We start from the raw sequence: 17,731 nt of genomic DNA on the forward strand, positions 1-17,731 counted from the left end.
GCAAGATGTGTCTCTGCTTTCTCTTTGAAAAGGCCCCAAGAGCAACAGTATGCTAGGCAGGGGCTGCTCCTCTAGTTTCTTGGTTCTTTTGAGGGAGTCTGAGAAAGGAAGCTGAGGACCAACAAGTCAATTTTCTGGGCCAAGTCTTCATCCCTACACAGGAACAGGGCAAGGCACAGACAGTTCCAGCAAACTGCAAATTGTTTCCCAGAGTGAATGTTATTCTCCTTGTTCGGCAAAATCATAAGTTCAGCTGTTCATTCTTTTTCATTCCAAAAATACTTGAGAATTTTCAGAGGCACTGCTTTGGATGCCAGTGGTCCCCATTGTGCGTGAAAAGATGTTGCTTCTTCGCAGTGTCTGTTCCGAATCTGGTAGGACAAGGAAGCAGGATACAGCTGCTTGATGTCAGCCGGGGCTGTTCCAGGCCCAGTGTGAAGCAAGCCAGATTTCATAGAAATTAAGATTTGATTCTAGAATGTGAACCTCAACCTCAGTTCTAAGACACCCATGTATTTGACTGCATGTAGCTTGCCATTTAGCTTACTGTGTCTTAGAAGCTACCGTGTTATCAACTGTGTATTTGAGAAGGAAAGTAAACTTAAAAGGGTGGGTAAAATTGAATTTAAAGTTAACTGAGGTGCAAAAAAAAAGATGTTGAAATTCATGGCTTACTCATATTGAGCTTTTTGCATGAAATTTTTAAAAAAGGTGAATTTGTTTATTGGAAAGTCAGATAGGAAACAGGAAGACATCCTCCATCTGCTGGTTCACTTGCCCAGATGGCCACAACAGCCAGAACTGGAACAGACCAAAAGCAGGAGCTTCTTTCAGGTCTCCCGCACGAATGCAGGGGCCCAAGCACTAGGGCCATGCCCCACAGTTCTTTCAGGTGCGTTAGCAAGGGTCTGGATCAGAGTAGAGCAGGTAAGACTCAAAGCAGCACCCGTGTGGGAATGCAGGCATCAGATACTGCTCCTTAACCACAAGGCCAACCTCTGAACCTTTTGAAGAACCTGTGTGTGCGTGGGTTTCAAACACTACTCTTCATTCTCTGTGAGCTTTTTGAAGTCCTCCTATAGGCAGTGAAACTGATTTGCAGGTGACTTGCGTGCCTTTAAGCCATGGCTGGGGGCAGTGGGTGGAGCACTGACGTCAACATTCCAGCTGAAAATCAGCCATACTCCACAAGATTCTGGCAGAGGGTGACAACTGTCATTTTCACCTCTGCTTGCCCAAATGATGTCACAGTCCTCCATAGAGAAAGTAGTGTCCCTGCCATGGACTCAGCCCATCACACTTGTGAAACGTGGGCAGTGCATTTGTTGAAGTTCTCCAGACTGACCTGGGAGACGGAAGGTGCTGTGGGCCCACCCAGTGCTCTTTGAGAGGATGTGGCTGCAGGAAGCCCTGGTTTGCCTTCACGTGTCCCATGCCACCACATGGTCTCCCCTCTGGTTCCTGTCACCCCAACACAGACACACACACACACACACACACACACACACACACACACACACACACATTGAGCCACTGGATGTAGTCCAGGACCCACCTAACAGTGAGGGAAGGCCTTGACTAGGGATGGGGTGAAGAGATGGAACCTGCTGGTGAGCCCGTGAAGTTGTGATCTTAGAGAACATTGGGCTCAAACCCTGCATTTGACCCTGAGGGTGCTTAGAGTATAGCACCCAGCTGGCCCCTTGCTGGTGGTGGCATTGCAACAGAGCAGTCCTGTGTGACCTTGGGGCTCGGGGCTCCCTCCCCCCGCCTCCACACACCCAACAGCTGCGTCTTTGGATGGACAGGGAAGGAGCCTCTTGGGAGTCTGCCTGGGCAGGCGTTGCTGGGGATGACGTGTCTGCAGAGCTCAGTGCTCACTGGAACTGTGTGCAGATATCCCAAAGGCACGGGCTGACCCCAGATGCCCTCACTCTGCCGTCCTCTGCACCTGTGCTGCAGACGCCTTTCAGCTTTCATTCTTGGCCCTGCCAGCCAACTACAGGGGCAGCGATCGTAACCCAACTTCTCCAACCACTCAGTCTCCTGTTGGCTATATTTCTCTGACAGTCAGAGGCATTTTGTGTTCTCACAAGAAGGTAGTGACCCAGAGAGGACACTGGATGGCCTTGGGTGGGTGCCCAGCCTTGAGAAAGCCAGGCAAGAGAAAGTCCAGGAGAGCGAGGCAATGGTAACTACACTTTGGTTTCTGCTTCCTCGTTTACATTTGAGGAGATGGTGGGAACCCCACACAGGGAGCAGGATCCCAGGAGAGGCCCATTTTGTCATTAGTGTTGTCAGAAAAGGTTCCTGCCAGGTAGCAGGTGGATGTCACAGGTCCCATAAAGCGGTCTCTGGTTTGCCTTATGGCCAGATGGTAAGGAAGTTGTGTGAATTTTAAAACATGATTTTCTCAATGAGACAGAAAAAAGATCATAACAGCGCCTGTCAATAAATAATCAAATAAGCCCTGGATATGTCACTGCGAGAGTCCCCCACTCTCCTCCCCCCTCCCTTTCCAAGGCCCTTTGGGGCAGAAAGCAAGCTGCCATGTTTTTGTTTTGTTTTGTTTCATACTCTCCCGTCCCCACTTCACTCTCTAGAAAAATAGTAGTCACCTTCTCTGGGCTTGAGGCCTGAGCCCACTCAGCAGACTCCTAGTTCCTGAGAGGTGGGGGGAACCCAGCACCCCCAGGTTTCACAAGGTTCCCCCTCCTTCCCTTCCAGCAGGAAGCTTGAAATGTGGGAGGCTTTGAAACTCCAGATCTGCAAGACTGTTGCTGGCAGGCCCACTGCAGCAGCACTCCACAATAAACCTGTCACACGCCTGGGTCCTTTCTTTGTCATCATGGCCTCCTGTGGCCTTGTGTTCTCTGGCCAGCGAAGAATGGAATTTTCAGTCTCTCCCATTCCCCTGAGACGGGCCCAGCCCCTGGACTTGGCAATGAGAAGGAGCCCAAGTGTGGGCTTTGGATGCCTCTGCTGTTAGCTGGATCTGCAGTGAGCTCAGGGCCTTGGACGCAGCCCAGCACTGGAGGCAAAGCCAGGCGGGGTCTCTGTGTGCCCACCCGGGGTGTTACTGTGGAAGCCCCCATGCATCTGAATCTTCAGGACTTTCTGCTGACCCCGCACTCCAGCAGACCTCCAGGGAGAGTTCGTCTGCTGGGCTGCCCCCACCTCCTACCTCCCTTTCCCTCCACAGCCCCCTGCTTCTTCCCTCTCCTGCCTCTCTCTACGGAGCCAGCCCGGAGCCAGGGCTACACTCCACAGAATGCCAGCTGTTGTGACGCCTTTCTCTCCAAGGAGCCTGTGGGTACAAGCCCAGCTGACAGGCAGCAGAAATGTCCTGGCTCACCACGAATGGAATGGGCAAGGCCTCGCCAACATGGTCACATGGAAGCAGAGAGCCACCGGCCCCCTTCCAGCTAGAGAACAGCAATGCCCCGGAACGGTACACCTGTCCCTGCCCCTCTGGTGAGGAGAGCTTCGACTGCCCAGCTGGACTTCTGTCACCCATTCGCCTTGCTCCATCCTTGTCTCCGGGCTGCAGGCAAAGAACTGGTTTAAAACCGAGTGCTTCTGCTTGGAAATCATGCAATCTTTCTCCTTCTAGGATAAAGACCCAAATCTTCTACTTTGTCTGCAAGGCTCTGGACCTGCCTCCTCCAGCTTTGTCTTATTCCCTCCTCTGTTGTCCTTTTGTGCACTCTGCTTTCAGCACGGATCAGCTATCCCCTCCTCGGCTGCCTTGCTGCTTTAACGGGCTGCAGTTCCCATCCAGGAGCCTGGCCTGGCCATGTTTTTATCCTTTTCCCATCAAAAGGCAGAGAGAAAAAGAATTGTCCCATCCACTGATTCACTCTCCTAAATGCCGTCAATAGCTGAGGCTGGGCCAGGCTTGAAACCAGGAGCCAGGAGCTCTTTCTGGGTCTCCCACCTGGGTGGCAAGGAGCCAGCCGTTTGAGCCACCATCTGCTGCCGCCCAGGGCACACCTTAGAGGGAAATTGGAGTTGGAAGCAGAGCTGGGCCTTAAACCCTGGCTCTTGGATGCAGGTATCTCAAACACCTGCTCAGACCCAATGCACAGCCTCCTGGCATTCCTTCTGGCTTTTTTCCCTGCCAGTTTTTAAGTCACCAGAGTAACCCTTCATGAACATCCCACCTTCTGTTGCTCCAATCCCTTTCCAATTAACCCCAAAACTACTGTATCAAGATTCCCCTTTCCATCAAGGAGGTCCCCAGGGAGTGTTGAGACCCGTATCTGGGCAGACCAGAGGGGAAGTGAGGGTGTGCAGTCACAGAGCTTGCCCAGCCTTGGGCTTGCCTGACCGCACCTCCCCTACTCAAGGGCTGCTGTGTGCTCCCCATCCAATCAGGAGGTGAACATGGGTACTTGGGTCCATGAATCCCTCCCCTGTCCAGTTTCCATCTTCCCTGTCCAGACTCACCCGGTCCAGAACCCTCCGTGTGTTTCCAGTCTCTTTGCCACCTGCCCAGGATTCATGCCCCAGCCGGACATGGGGACCCCATCTTCCCCACTGTTCCCCTCACCGATGCTCACACCACATGCTTTCTCTGCCACCTTCCTTGCTGCATTCACTTGCCTCCCTCCACCCAGCTCTTCCCTGAATTCCTTTGCACACACGCATACACAGGTGCTCTGCCTGCCTTGTTAGACTGCAAGCTCCGTGAAGGCAAGGTGCCAATCTCAAGACTCATTGTATCCCCCATGGAAGGCCTGCTTGGGAAATCCCCGACCCCTACCTTTGCAGGGTTGGTATTGTGTGGGACCCTGGGTCTCCCGGTTGATCATAAACCAGAGAGCAATGCCTCCCTTCTCGCTTCTGGCAACTTTTTAGGAAGCGTTGGCAGCAGCCAATCCAGCACTGACTTGGTCCTTTCCAAGTAGGCTGTGGGGTGAGAACCCAGTGCAAAGCCTTGCGTTTCTGAAGGTGGGATTGCTGCAAATCCAAGTGCTGCTGAGAGGAACTATAAACCCAGTAAGAGGGGGAGGTGCGAGTGGGGGCTACACAATGGCTCAACTGGCTAATCCTCTGTCTACAAGCACCAGCATCCCATATGGGCACCAGTTTGTGTTCCAGCTGCTCCACTTCCCATCCAGCTCCCTGCTTATGGCCTGGGAAAGCAGTGGAGAATACCTCAGGTCCTTGGAACCCTGCATCCACATGGGAGACCCGGAAGAAGTCCCTGGCTTTGGTTTGGAACAGTTCTATTGCGGCCATTTGGGGAGCGAACCATCAGGTGGAAGATCCTTCACTCTGTCTTTGCTTCTCTCTGTAAATTTGCCTTTCCAATAAAAATATTAAAAAAAAAAGCGGTGGGTGAAGGTAGCAGGCATAACATTTGATCTTCCTTCTTCTGTCATTCACCTGCAATCCTGCTCGTGTTTCTACAGCTGCAACGCAATGCTCACGAAACAGAGGGACCCAGACAGGTATCCACCCAAACTCAGCAGTTGTTGCTACTGACTGTGTCGTCCTGTGGGGCCAAGTGAGGACAATATCCCACCACTACAGCGAGCAGGCTGCCTTTAGGCCAACATCCGTTTCCAGTGAGGACCACAGTACCTGGATGGATCCGTCGTGGCTGCTGCCAGCACCTGATAAAGACCAGGATTGGAGTGACCAGTCAGGGACAGAAGTGTGCCTGGCAAACTGGCCATTTGTACACGGCCATGGGCTGGGACACAGCTTCTTTCTGAGTCTCTCCCTTCTGTGAACCAACTGTCCTGATGTCGGGCCCCCTTGTCTGTGTGTTTAGACCCTCGCAGCTGCGCAGTGGAAGCCCTCGGAGCCACTGGTGTGATGGACGCCTGTGTTCTGCTCTGGCCAGTGATATTGAACTGGAGTCTGGTCTGTGTCGGGGAAACTGCAATTCCTGGATAACTCCATGGGGTAGTAAGACTCTGAGGCCCCAGTTGCCTTTTGCACTTGAGTGTAGCCACCGCCATGATCCACCTGAAAAGCAGCCATGCCTGCCCACGTTTGCGGCTGGAACACCACATCTGTAGTCCCTGTCCCCAGCTGTGTGTGGCCTGCCCGGTGGTACCCACACGTAGAAGATGAAGCCTGACCCAGTGTCACAGGAGCAGATTATGTTAGAGACAATTTCTTTTAAGCAGTGATGAAAGTCAAATGACACTGTTGAGTAACCAAGTCCAGTCTGACCAGGCTCCTCAGAGCAAGAAGTTTAGGGGTCTGATGCAATGGCTAAACTGGCTCATCCTCCACCTTTAAGTGCAGCATCCCATATGGATACCAGTTCATGTCCCAGCTATTCCACTTCCCATCCAGCTCCCTGATTGTGGCCTGGGAAAGCAGAAGAAGATGGCCCAAAGCCTTGGGACCTTGTACCCATATGGAAGATTCAGAAGAAGCTCCTGGCTCTTGGCTTTGGATTAGCTCAGCTCCAGCCATTGCAGCCATTTGGGGAGTAAACCAGGGGATGGAAGAGCTTTCTTTTTATCTCTCCTTCTCTCTGTAAATCTGCCTTTCCAATAAGCAAATTTTTTTTTAAACTTCTAAAAAGAAGGAGTTTGGGCACAGAGCACAATGGCAGAAGCAGCCAGATGACACCCATCTGCCCGCCAAGGAGCGAGACCTCAGGAACAGCTGGCCCTGTCGGGGTGCCATGATCCAGACCTGCTATAGCTGGAGTTGCGCTCTCTAGGCGGCTGTCCTGGGCACCCCCTGGCAAAAGCATACTTACCTGTTTTCCAGCAAGGCAAGAAGGCCTCGTGGTTAAGAGCAAAGGACTGTGAGGGCCTCACTCCTTCCTCCTCTGAAAAATGGAGCTAGGGCTGGGCCAGGCTGATACGTGGAACCAGAAATTCCAACCAGGTCTGCTGCATGGACACTGGGGCCCCATGCTCTTAGGCCCACACCCACTGCCTTCTTAGTTGCTTTAGCAAGAAGCCGATTGGAAATTAAGTAGCTTAACTAACCTATGCAGGTGTTGGGAAAGATGGCTTAATCCATTGTGCTATAGTGCCCTCCCAGAGTTTATGTTAAAGGTTTAATTATTTATTTATTTGAAAGGAAGAGCTAGGAAGAGAGTGAGAGAGAGAGAGAGAGACCTTCCATCTGCTGACTCACTCTGCAGATGACAACAGCTTGGTCAGGCTGAAACCAGGAGCTAGGAACTCCAACCGGATTTCCAGTGTGGGTGCCAGGGGTCCCAGACTTGGGCCATCTGCTGTGTTCATAAATGCATTGGCAAGGAGCTGGATTCGAAGCAGAGCTCATGACATTTCAGGTCAGTTTCCCTTAGTCCTCAGACCCCAGTGTCTGCCTATGTCCCCCATACCCCTCACAGGGCTCTTGGAGCCTGGGTCACACCCAACCACTCCATTGTGCTCTCTGGACCCCTTCTCATGGCCGCTCTTCCAGCTACCTAGCTAAGACTGTCTGTACATTTCTTGCTGCCACAGTAGACACCAGAGCTGGATCATATGCATGGAAAAGAAGCACATTTGACTCCTGCTTTGGGAGTCTGGGAAATCTCATTATCAAGGGGCTACATCTGGTGAGCGCCCACTGACTGTACGGACTGATGGTAGAAGGCAGCTGTGAGAGAGGCCTGGCAAGAGCCAGGGACAAGGGCTGAACTCATCTGCCGAGAGCCTAGCACCTGTGCTGATGGCAGTGTTAAGCCATCAATTTGTGAGGAAAGAGCGGGTGGAGCTCTCGGCACTGCTGCGCGGAGGATGTCGGACTGTGAGCAGACCTGTTCAGATCTTGGCAGTGCACTGTTCAAGTTCCTCCACCAGAACCCTGCCATCAAAGCTGCCACTTATGCACTTCGCTCTGCCTTGTGCCCCTGGATTCCTGCAGGGTAGGACACAGAGAAAGGACACTTGCGTGGGGACACCAGTGGGGCCAGGAACAAGCTGAAGATACACATATGGGGGACAGAACGTCGTGTCTGGAATCCCCGTGTCAGACACAAAGTTGGAAATGCTGTGTCCGCCCCACAACATGTTCACATCTGTGGAAAATCAAGGAGTAATGGAGCTTCAGAATAACTTCCTCCTTTCTCGGCAGTTACGGAAGCTCCTGCCGATCCTCAGAGACTAGATTCCTGTTCTTGCAGAAGATGGAGCTTATTGGGGGAGCTTGGGGTTCAAGCTTCTGAATGTGGCTCCTTAGAAGCCCCAACAGAGACTCATTGTCACCAAGAGGTTCTAGATGCAGTTGCACATGAGGAGGCATGTTCCCACTCCTGCCATGGTCCTCTGGAGACACCCACAATCAGCCAGTGCTTAAGGACTCTAGGACTGCAGCATATGTGCAGTGATGCCCTTGAAAGGAGTGCAAGCAAAGTCAGCAAGGGCCCAAGTCAGCCTGGGATGCTATGGCCTCTAGCAGACCGAAAGGCCCTGAGCTGATCACCCTGGTTACTAGCACAGGGCTGGTTCACAGCCGGGAGGCCCCAGCTGCATCGCCCACAGACTCCTTGGCGGAGTGGCAGACGTGGCGTGTGACCAGAGAGATTTTTCATGTGCTATTGTGTGACTTCCTTTACTTTTCCTCCATGAGGACCCCCACCAGGTGCCCAAGTGGAGCATGATTAGATGGTTTCCCCAGGGTCATTTCTGGGGGTACAGAAGAACCTAGGGCCCTAGGGAGAAGCCTGCAGTGTTGACAGAAGCGCCAATGACTGTGAATCCTGCCAACTGGGTACCGTTTAGCAAGAGGATGTCAGCTGAGTATCCCCACATATCCATTTATCTTTTCCATTGCCTGGGCTTCCATTGCTGCTTGCTTGCTGTCTTGGTACTTCCATTTTCTATCTCCAAAGCTGTCCCAGCATTGTGGCATCCATGAACTACCCTGTTCTGCCCATCCCCCAGCCTCAGTGTCTCCCATGCTTGCTCACACTACTGCCCTCATAGCACCCTAACATGGTAGTCTTGGCCTCCCAGCACCAGGAAGGTGCTATGGTTAGAATACACCTTGTTCCCCCACACCCCACCCCACCGCCCTGAAAACTCAGATTGAAGCCAAAGTCCCCAGTGCCATGTCACTGAGATGGCGGGGTCCTGAAAGGAGGAGGTTGGGTTCACCATGCTCGAGAGAGCTTAACATCCATCTGATCGGCTTTCACAGGACAAGATCAGTTCTTGAGGGAGCAGGTGGTTGACAAGCTCGTCTGGCTCTCTCAGTCCACTCTGTTCCTTCCTCTTGGGCTACATGGGCCTCATGGTCTCCACACGGAAAACTCTCTGCCCTCACACCTGCGCCCACCATGTTATGCCATCTGCCATACTGTGACCCAGCCTGAGGTGCTTACTAGACATGGGCTCCTGGTTGTGCCTCCAGAGCTTTGAACCAAAAAGAATACCTCAACAGCCTGGTGTGATGGCTCAGTGGCTAAATCCTAGCCTGGCATGCACAGGATCCCATATGGGCAACAGGATCCTGGGCAACTTCCCTTCTGGCTCCCTGCTTGTGGCACAAAGCCTTGGGAGACCTGGAAGAAGCTCCTGGCTCCTGGCTTTAGATTGGCTCAGCTCCAGCCATTGCAGCCACTTGGAGGAGTGAACCAATAAATGGAAGATCTTTCTCTCTTGTATCTCCTCTCTGTAAATCTACCTTTCCAATAAAAATAACTATTCAAAGGGAACATCTTAAATTTTTTTATTTATTTGAAAGGCAGAGTGATATATATAGAGAGAGGCACAGATCTTCATCTGCTGGTTTACTTTCCAATGGCTAAAACAGCAAGAACTGGGCCAGGCTGAAACCAGGAGCCTGGAACTCCATTCATGTTTCTTGCAGGGGATGTCGGCATCTCATGTAATGGCTTAACCCACAACACCAGGATGCTCGTTCCCAACAGCTTTTTAAAATAAAGTGCTTTGTGGTACAGGCTCTGAACTCAGGGGACAGCTCCTAGGGACCCTCTTACCCCCTCGCAAAAAAAGCCTCTGCTTTCTGAAAAAGCTTATTTATCTTTGTGTATTTGAAAGGCATAGTGGCAGAAAGAAGGGCAGAGAGAGAGGCAAAGACCTCCTATTCATGGCTCATGTCCAAAATGTCTGCCACAGCTGGGAAGGCGCCAGCTCGAAGCCATGAGTCCGGAACTCCGTCCAGGTTTCCTAAGTGTGGGACGGGGCCCAAGTCCTCGTCCCATGCTGCCTCTCAGGATGTAGGTAAGAAGGATGCTGGACCCGAGAAGGAGGCAGCCCCCTTGCCAGGCATTCTGATGTTGCAGGTGGGCATTCTAAGTGGCATCCTAACCCGTCACAAAACAAAGAGCACCCAAGTGTGTTCTCGTGGCTCTACCACCAGCTCAGCTCACTGGCCTGGTCCTTGATGTTCACTGTTGAGAGAGAGAGATCTTGCAACCACTGGTTCACTCCCACATGGCTGTAACATCCAGGAGTGGCCCAGGGCAAAGCCAGCAGCCAGGAATTCCATCCAGGTCTCCTATGTGGGTGGCAAGAATCCAAGTACTTGGACCTTCTGCTGCCACCTCCTTAGGTGCCTAAGCAGGAAGCTGGACTGGAAGTAGAGTAGCTGGGACTCAAACTGGCTGCTTTTATATGGCATTTGGGCATTACAGGTAGCTGCTTGACCTACTGTGCCCCAGCATTGGCCCCAGATGCTCACTATTTTTAGCTGAATGTTCCTGTTGAACCTCCCCTGAGGACAAGGACAGTATCTTGCTTGTTTCTGTGGCTCTTGGACTTCACAGGAACCTAACTAAATATTTATCGGCCCTTGTGTGTTGTGTGTCTTGGCTCTTTCGTGACGGGAATGAGGCCCCTGTGTTTGCTTTGCTCTGTGTCCAGCTTGCTGGGACACTGGTTTGGCTTCCAGGATTCCGCCTTAGGTTGGAAAGGAGAGGGTGATGTTAACGGGAAGCAGTGAAGTTCACCCATTCTGTGAAAGACTCCTGTGTCCTTTGAAATTTTACCCTCTGAGGGGTTTCCAAGAATTCCTGGGCAATGCATATGATGAGAAAGCCATACAGGGATTTAAAAATATCTTGCATCCAAAGCAAACCTTTGGCTCCACTTCCCGTGAGCTTTTGGAGGAGTCCTCACATGCACACGCTTGTTGTCTGACTTGGGTTGGGCGTGAAGGCTCTAAGTTAGGCTATCTGTGTGGGTGACGATGGAGAAGTCCAGATGTCAGTAATTGGGTGAGATTTTCTACTACATGTGAGTGCCAGGCCCAAATCACAGCTCTCTCTGTGTGGTCAGTGTGTCTTACAGATTGTTTTTTAAAAAAAGTTAAAAAATAAAAAAGGGAAGGACCAGCATGCAGAGCTGTAGAATTGAGATTGGATTGGTGGAGCGAGTGGAGCCATTTACTGTGTTATTTCAGCTGCCAGCAGATTTCACCAAGTTCTTTCATCCACCTTGTCTGTTCACACCCATTGCCTTCCTTTAGCTGCACCAGGCGGTGGCAGAGGGGGAGCGCCTTGGCCCTCCAGCCCTGAGACAACATTCTTGGGGGAAATGGCTTTTCCATTTCCCTGGCGTTGGAGAATGGGACCTTCAAACCCTGTTGCTTTGCTAAAGATGAGCTTTGTGAATGCAGTTCAAAATGCCAAGTTTTCTGGGCAAGAACTTGGATCCATGGCATCCCCTGGGACTCTTTCAAGACTGGAAAGGCAATTCCAAGCCAACGTGGGTTAACACTTCCAGCACAGGTTGAGGCCCCCATGAAAATCATGCTGTTCACTGTGATGGGGTCTCGGGAAAGCTGCCAGCAGCACTCCACAAGGACAAGCAGCCCTGCCTCTCTCCAGCCCCTGAACATTTGCTTGAGCCTCAGGGCCTTCAGCTTCCCGGAGCAGGGCACCACACAACAAACATCCCTAAGTATCTGTGGTTCTTGAACCAGTAGCTCAGTTTCATCCAGGGCCACCGTGTGCCTTCGCCTCTGAGCGTTTTTGCCACTTGTACCATGTCAAAACTCCAGAACTCCAAGAAGTATCTGGCACCCAAGGCCACTTGGTCACCTTCCCTCATAATCCGTGTCCCCGAGTGCCTGGGATTGTTCAACCTAAGGCTACTACCTGGCCACCTCTTGCTGTAAGAGTGTAATGTTGGTTTCCAGCATTGCTAGAGTTTCTCTGTGGGACACTGTTGGCATTTAGGGTACACAGGTCTTCTCTGGTGTATTGCAATTATCTAGTCCTGAAGTCAGCCAAGAATGCTCTCTCAGCCTTGGGAGATGGTGGAGGTGGTGCTGGTGATGGTGATGGTGGTGATGGTAGTGGTGGTGTGTTTATGTGTGACAGAGAAGAGAGGACAGAAAATGACTGGGACCTGGTACTACCAGCCGCCACCTGGGACTGCCAGCCTCAACCTGCAGCAAGGCAGGAACCCCAGGGCTCTCAGCTGTGTCCTGGATGGTGGGTAGCTTGCTTCCTCTGAGATGTACCCCAGAATTCAGCATGCTTGGCTGCAGACTTACCTGAGTTCCTCAGTCATCAAATGAATGAACAAGCTCTAAGTACAAGATTCAGGATGGCCTCTGGAGCCAATAAACCTGTGTACCAAGTGGGAGTGTGTGGGGCTGGCATTGTGACATTCTGGGTTAAGTGGCCACTGCACTGTTGGCATCCTATAGGGCACCAACTCGAGTCCTGGATGCTCTACTTCTGATCCAGCTCCCTGCTATCGCACCTGGGAAAACAGTGGAGGGTAGCACAAGTGCTTAGAGTCCTATGCCCATACAGGAGACCCAAAAGAAGCTCCTGGCTCCTGGCCTCAGCGTGGCCCAGCTCCAGCTGTTGTGGCTGTTTTGGGAGTGAATCAGCAGATGGACGATCTTTCTCTGCCTTTTGGTAACTCTGCCTGTCGGATAAATAATAAGTCTTTCTTTTTAAAATGGGAGTGGTGTGTGTGTAGGTGTATGTATTTTTACACATACATCCAACAAGCCCTTCCATGGAAATTGTGATCCAGGGGAGAATAAGAAAACTGATCCAGCCAGTGACCCCTGGTGGCCTGACGACCTCATTCTTTTTCAAAGATTTATTTTAAACAATAAAGAAAAAAAATAAAGATTTGTTTATTTGAAAGCAGAGTTGGAGAGGGGAAGGGATAGATGGATGGAAGGACAGGTGGACGGATGATGGATGGGTCTCTCTTGCATATGCTGGCTCATTCTCCAAATGCCCTCAACAACCAGGGCTGAACCCCCTTGTCTTCCACGTTCCTGGCAGAGGCCCAGGCATTTGGGCCTCTCTCTTCCCCACAAGGGGGCGCAAGGGAGCACAGCACCTCCGCTGCTCTCTGAGGCCCACTGGCAGGGAGCTGTGTTGGAAGTGGAGCAGCCAGGACAGGAATTGGTGCTGATGTGGGATGCTGGGATCTCAGGCAGCTGCACCCATTGTGCCACAACATTGGCCCCTTGGTGCCAGGTTTCTAATCTCTCCATAAAGTTGGGGGGAAGGAGGTGTCGGGGGGGTTCCTGAGGAGACTGACCCAGTAGGAGGCACAGAAGTGCACTGCACCACATGAGGACTGGCAGGAGCCGGACATAAGCGATGGCCTGAGGACAACAGGCCAAAGAACAGAGTCAAACTAAGCAGGCGTTCGCTGTGTCCCCACCCTGCTAAACCTGGATGCGTTCTGGGTGACTCTCCTGTCAGAAGTCAGGCACATTGGTGACATCACTTAGCTTGCCAGGAGTTGAGTAGTGGTGACTTAATTCAATCCTGAGAGGTGCCTGTTGGGGCAGCTGTTTGAAGGAAAGACAGCCAATGCCCCAAGGCGGAGGCAGAAAGGGAAGCGGGGAACGGGGAGGACCCAAGATCACACAGGGCTACAACCCTCCCCCAGGGAACGCTAGCGCAGCTGCTGGGCAGGGGCTCTGAGGGAAGTCCACGGTGGAAGGGAGGGTGATGAAGGCCACTCACTGCTCATCCTGCATTCTCCTGGGGGCGTCTCTTCCTGGCCAGAGAAGTTAGAAATTCCTAGGAAGAGTAATTGAGCAGGGCAGGGGATGGAGCCAGGGGCTGGAATGAATCTCTCAAGCAGCTTTGAAGCATGTGTCAAAAAGTCTGTGATTCCATTTATTGTCCCCCATAGCTGGAAAGATATTTCTATTTGCAAAAACTTCTAGCATAGAAGCTTAACCTGCCAGGACTCTGGTTTTCCCGCTCGGGGTGGGAAGAGGTGGCTAAGGCCAAGGCAGGCTTCTAAAGCAGCGGAGAGCTCTGTCACATCACAGGTTCCCTCGCTTCCCCATCTTATCCCACCTTCAGCTCCAAGTATGCGGCTCATCCGGGGCTTGACAACTTGCTTGTCCAGCGAGGCTCCAGGCTGCACCTGTCTGCCTGGGACCCACAGGGCTTTTCTTGTTGTGCTCCTTTGCGCCCCCTTGTGGGGAAGAGAGAGGCTGCGTTGTGAACCTTTGAAACGAGTAACCCTCCTTCCCGCCCACACACAGGTCAGGTGGGCAAAGTCAAGGGCAGGCGCGGAATTGGGGTATTCTTTGCGATAGCCTAGGCCATGGTAGCCCTCTGCGAGGCCGTCCACCTGCGTCCTTGCTACCCAGTTTCCTCTGGAGAACACATTTTAAAATAAGATTTATTTATTGGAAAGACAATGAGCTACAGAGACAGCACAAGAGGGATCTTCCATCCTCTGGCCCACTCTCCAGGTGGCTGTAATGCTTGGGAGTGGTCCAGGCCAAAGCAAGGAGCCAGAGACTGCAGGTGGATTTCCCACATGGGTGCAGACCCAAGCCAGCCTCTGCTGCTTTGCCAGACACGTTAGCAGGGAGCTGGGTTGGAAGTGAAGTGGCTAGGACTTGAACAGGCACTGTTGTAGGATGCCAGCTTTGGGATATCCTCCATGGCCTTCCCAGCTGTATCAGCAGGGGGTTGGATGGGAAACAGAGCAGCCAGGATGTTCCCAGTGTGATGTCACAGGCAGTAGTCTAACCTGCTGCCCACCACACCAGGCCCTGTATGTAATTACAGTGATGCTGAAGAGGAACCCTGGAGCTTTCTATGGCTTCCAGAACAGAGGACTACAAGTTGGGGAAGACTTGCGGTCTCCCTCTTAAGAAGGTGAAGTTGCTGTCAGGGCATTGTGAGGGAGGCACGTTCAGGCCTTGCTCCCAGCTGCTGATGCTCCTAGCACTGGTCCCTGGGCTGCTTGACCTGCACACTGCAGCCTGTCTCTGTCTCCATCATCCCACCATGTGTCTATTGCCAGATCACCAGCCTCTCTTAGAAGGATGCTGGCCACATTGGACCAGGGCTTGCCCTAACTGAACAGCACCGACCTCTGCCAAGACCCCAAGGTCACTCTGAGTTATTCGGATATCAGCTCCTCTCTCTCTCGGGACACAGTGCAAAGGCCCCTGACAGGTCTGCAGGGACTGGCAGCATGGATGGCCCTAGCCTGGCACTGAATCGCCCCCCTGCCCCATGCTTGTGTCTTCCAGGGTGTTCGGACTTGCATCTCCTGGATATGTTGACCCCGACTGAGAGAAAGCGACAGGGGTACATCCACGAGCTCATTGTCACCGAAGAGAACTATGTGACTGACCTGCAGCTGGTCACAGAGGTACTGCATGGCCACCATGGGTGGTACGGGGTGGACATGGGGAGGTGAGGAGGAGGTGGGTCTGGGTCAGTGTGGCCTGCATCCCCATTCTGAGCCTAGGGACCCCCTCCTGCTCTGCAGGAAGCACCTGGCAGGCCTTTGTTCCCCGGAGAGCAGATGGTGGGACTCTATGTCATGACCAGAGGAGCAGAGATAACTCATGGGAAGGGGGCCCAGGAACCCCGGAGCAGTTGGTAGCACTCCCTGAAGGTCATGGAAAAATGCAATGAAAACATCAATTTTGCTGCAACCATGAAACAACAACAACCAATGTGAAATGCATGCACAGTTTTTCTGTAATGCACATTCATTTCCATGGGCTTCTGGAAGCATCTTCAGATGACTGTTGACCCTTGCAAGTGGTCACGCCATGCCCTGGCCCTCGGTGTTGCTATTGATTTTGGAACAGGGTGGCCAGTTGGTTCAGCTGTCTTTCCCAGAACTCCTCCACATTGTGCAGCACCTGCCACCGGAACGAGGGTTTCCTCCTGTACCCCCATGAGTCCCTGCACAGGAAGGATGCTCCCTGAGTCCGTCCCCAGGGCACCTTTGAAGGAAGGGCCTGGCTCATAGAGTCCAGCAGGAGTGAGAGAGGCAGGGTCGGGCACCCCTGTTGCTCAGCGAGTCATCACATTTGCAGGGCTGACTGAGGCATTGTTCTATGATTTGATCGGTACTGTGAACCTATCAGACCCACCACCCCGATCCATCATGAACTCACTGCATGGGATGCACTCAGCATCCAGAAGAGATGTGGCCAGGCTGGACTGTGTTGGGGGTGAAGGCAAGGGAGTATAGGAAAGATTGCAGACCCCACTGCACTGCCCCAGACAGCACTGGTGCAAATTCAAGATGCCTAACTGTAGTTCAATACACATTGAAGATGTCTAGGACTGGTTGCCTCCTTAGCAATGGCACCCTTGTGCAGTGTAAAGAATGTACAACCTTGGTAGTACTCCAGGTTCAACATTAGCAGCTTAAGGACACATGGGGAAGAGGGCTCCGGGGACCAGCCGCGGCCCTGCCCAGGGCGAGGCAGAATGCAAAGATGGGGAACGTTTACAAGATGCCGGCCTAACAGGCCCAGCCCAGGAGGCTGGGGACAGAACTCTGGAGCCAGTCCTGGAGGTCACCCAGGTTACCGCTGCTTGGTAGAATCCCTGTTCCTGGTCGCATGCTCCAGGCTTGTACAGGTGCTGCAGGAGAGAAGGGTGGGGCTGCCATTCCCAGGCGCATCACTAACCCCCCTGTTCCCCCCCTGGACCATCCTCACTCTGGGGTCGTGGTGTGCACCTGCTGGCGTCGCCCCTCCCCCTGCCCGTGCGGCAGGGGTGGCGAAGATGGATGCCCCAGGATCCTCCCTTGGCCTTGCTCTAACGTGGTGGGTGCGCGCGCACACGTGTTCCAAGCTAACCGTTTTTGCTTTCTGAACTGCTCCATTTTCTGCATCTGTAGATCTTTCAGAAACCCCTGATGGAGTCTGAGCTGCTGACAGAAAAAGAGGTGGCTATGATTTTTGTTAACTGGAAGGAGCTGATTATGTGTAATATCAAACTGCTGAAGTAAGCCTCTCTTCTCTAACGCCTCGCTCACCTCCCCCGCTCACACACTAGTCCCTCATGCGTGTCCTCCCCGCGTGTGTCTCCCCAGCGACCCCCTCCTCCCACGGCCACCCCTTGCACACCTCCTGTCCTCTCCGCCCGCGCCCACACCCTACACCGTCACCCGCAGTGCACCTTCTAGAAACGCTCTCCCCCTATAGCTCCCAAGGGAGAGGAAGTAACCTTCCAAAGTGTCCCTGTTGCCGGCGGGTCCATCCCAGGCATGGGGCTTGCCCTCGGACAGGGGGTCCTGTGAAGGGGGTGTTGGCACCTTGGGCCACCCTCAGCTCCTGCAAGTGCCCAGGCATGGACCAGTCCCAGCACCCGGAGGGTCTGTTTGCGTTTTATTCCCCTACTAGTTTACACTTGGTTTCACTACCCTTCTTTTTTGGCCTCAGCTTCCCCATTTGGAAAAAATATATGAAAGGATTGGATGAGATCACCACAGGAGTTCTTTCTAATTAATTAACAAATATGCATACGTATTAATTTTTATTTGAAAGGCAGATTTACAAAGAGGAGATCTTG

General features: G+C 52.6%; 1 protein-coding gene across 1 annotated transcript in view; it reads left to right on the forward strand.

The window, feature by feature from the left end:
- The window catches only part of ITSN1 (intersectin 1), a 203,128-nt gene that overhangs the window by 162,348 nt on the left and 23,049 nt on the right, over positions 1 to 17,731 (forward strand). The window contains exons 30-31 of the mRNA XM_040980773.1: positions 15,442 to 15,563; positions 17,058 to 17,164. Coding sequence (XP_040836707.1) covers positions 15,442 to 15,563; positions 17,058 to 17,164 — 229 coding nt within the window. The remainder of the gene's footprint in view (positions 1 to 15,441; positions 15,564 to 17,057; positions 17,165 to 17,731) is intronic.

This window comes from Ochotona curzoniae, unplaced genomic scaffold (assembly GCF_017591425.1).
Source record: "Ochotona curzoniae isolate NIBS_2020 unplaced genomic scaffold, NIBS_Ocur_1.0 contig_3498, whole genome shotgun sequence".
NCBI lineage: Eukaryota > Metazoa > Chordata > Mammalia > Lagomorpha > Ochotonidae > Ochotona > Ochotona curzoniae.